This window comes from Palaemon carinicauda, chromosome 4 (genome assembly GCF_036898095.1).
Source record: "Palaemon carinicauda isolate YSFRI2023 chromosome 4, ASM3689809v2, whole genome shotgun sequence".
Taxonomy (NCBI): Eukaryota; Metazoa; Arthropoda; class Malacostraca; order Decapoda; family Palaemonidae; genus Palaemon; species Palaemon carinicauda.
The window spans coordinates 20,675,081-20,677,163 of NC_090728.1; the positions used below are offsets into that span (position 1 = coordinate 20,675,081).

At 36.7% G+C, this 2,083-nt stretch overlaps 1 protein-coding gene across 1 annotated transcript; it reads left to right on the forward strand.

Annotated features, from left to right (window-relative positions):
• The first annotated feature begins 477 nt into the window (after positions 1-477).
• On the forward strand, positions 478-1,874 carry LOC137639297 (protein FAM200C-like). The gene is made up of 3 exons (XM_068371577.1): positions 478-600; positions 1,154-1,370; positions 1,513-1,874. Exons 1-3 carry the CDS (start codon positions 478-480, stop codon positions 1,872-1,874), a joined length of 702 nt encoding a protein of 233 aa, XP_068227678.1.
• Positions 1,875-2,083: the final 209 nt, after the last annotated feature.

Genomic DNA, 2,083 nt, shown 5'->3' on the forward strand with positions numbered 1-2,083 from the left:
GGAGAGGTCCTTTTTTTGTTTTATTTGTTTGATGTCGGCTACCCTGCAAAGTTGGGGGAATTGCTTTGGAATATGTATATACTTTTAAATACCACATAATTATATTTCATAGTTATAGTTTTTGAAATCTAATAAAAAAGGAAGAGAGTTGGAAAATAAAATGTTCAACTGCATAGTGTTTGCGTTAAGATATAGTAAGAGACATGATGCAATTACGTTAAATCTAATTCCTGTCAGTTTTCACCACCTGGGTCATGCGAATTCAAGGAACTCTGCCTAAAGCTGAAGGAACACCTCACCAAGGTTCATCCGGAAGTGACCAACAAGGATTTGGCACACTTCAAAATCAAGAAACACCAGATCAAACGGCCGAGTTAAAAGCATGGAACAGGAGTTCTCTCTCAATCTAGAATTTCCCTTCTTATTGCAAAGTAGAATAAGCCACACACAATTGAAGAGAAACTTATTAAACCTTGCATGGAAGAGGCAGCTTGTCTTGTTCTTGATCTGAACTGTGTCAACAAGGTTAATCCGATAAGTTTTTCGGACAACATAGTTAATCAGCGCATCAATGACATGTCACAGAAAACAAAATCTCAGGTGATAGAGAAAATGAAACTCTCTCACATCTTTGCCATCCTACTTAATAAGACCACAGATGGACACATAGTCGTCAGCTTTTAGTTTATGCTCAGTTCATCTCAGAAAATCAGGTGGAGTTCCTTTTCTTCAGCTCAGGGATAACAACAACATACGCTGAAGATATCATGAATATAGTGTCTTCGAAGAGGAAATATTCTCTTGAGCAAAATTGGTTGGTGTCTGTATGGACGGATCTCCCAGCATGCTCAGCTCAATTCAGGATTTATGACTCTGGTTAAAACAAATAACCGGCACATCCTAACAACACGATGCCAGATCCACCATGAGACGCTTGCCTTCAAGAAACTTCCTGATATTCTCAAACGTACCTTGTGAACAGTGATCCACTTCACCAATCATTATCAAAAGAAGAGCACTCAATACAAGATTTTTTCGTATGTTGTGCCACAATATTGATTTTGCTCACAAAGACTTCTTCAACACATTTATTCGTTGGTTTTTAAAGATTAATGTTTTCTCTCGGGTATTTAAACTCTTTGATGAATTACAGATACTTCTGGCAGCCGAAGAGAAGAAAACAGAACTGCTGTTAAATGACATCCAAGGGCCATTTAAAAGTACTCTTGCCTACTTGGCAGATGTTTTTCAAGCTTTGAATGAACTCAACTGGCCACTACAGGTCCCAAATGCCACCAGCCTAATGCCTGCTGATGCCATCAAGGCTTTCCTAAACAAGTTAACTCTCTGGAAGAGGAAAGTTGAAAGGGGTAATGTAGCTTCTGTTCAGCGTCTGAACTAGGTCATTGGAAAAGAACCAACTGCTGGAGGGCTGCAACAAGAGATTAAGGATCACTTGATATTCTGCCAAGAAGAGTTAAAACTCAATTTTCATTAAACGGATAAAAAAAGTAAATCTACAGCAGACAATTGGCCATAATTCTTTCCGATGCACTGTGGATGATCTTCCTGATGACATACAAGAGGAATTCTTTAAGGTTATCAACAAAACCGCAGTGAATGAGGAGTTCCAGGATCAGCAACAGTTCAACAGCTCTAATTGTTGGGTCATGAGGCTCTCCGCTTTCCCAAAGACCAAAAAAATTGCCCTTAAAGTAGTCATTCCTTTCTCGTCTTCATACCTTTGTCACAGCGGTTCCTCTACTCTCCTGGTTATCAAATCGAAGGCTAAATACAGGTTGTATGCTGATGCAGACATGCAATGTGCCTCGAGCCATAGAGACCCTCGATTTAATTTGCATAAAACAATATAGCTGGTATATTCCTCACATTAATAATTTGATATATCATTGTTATTAAGCATTGATGATGATCATTAGAGACTTTATTTTTCTTTCCACTGTGATCAGTATTCAAAATGTTTATATATATATATATATATATATATATATATATATATATATATATATATATGTATATTTATATATATATATATATATATATATATGTATATATATATATA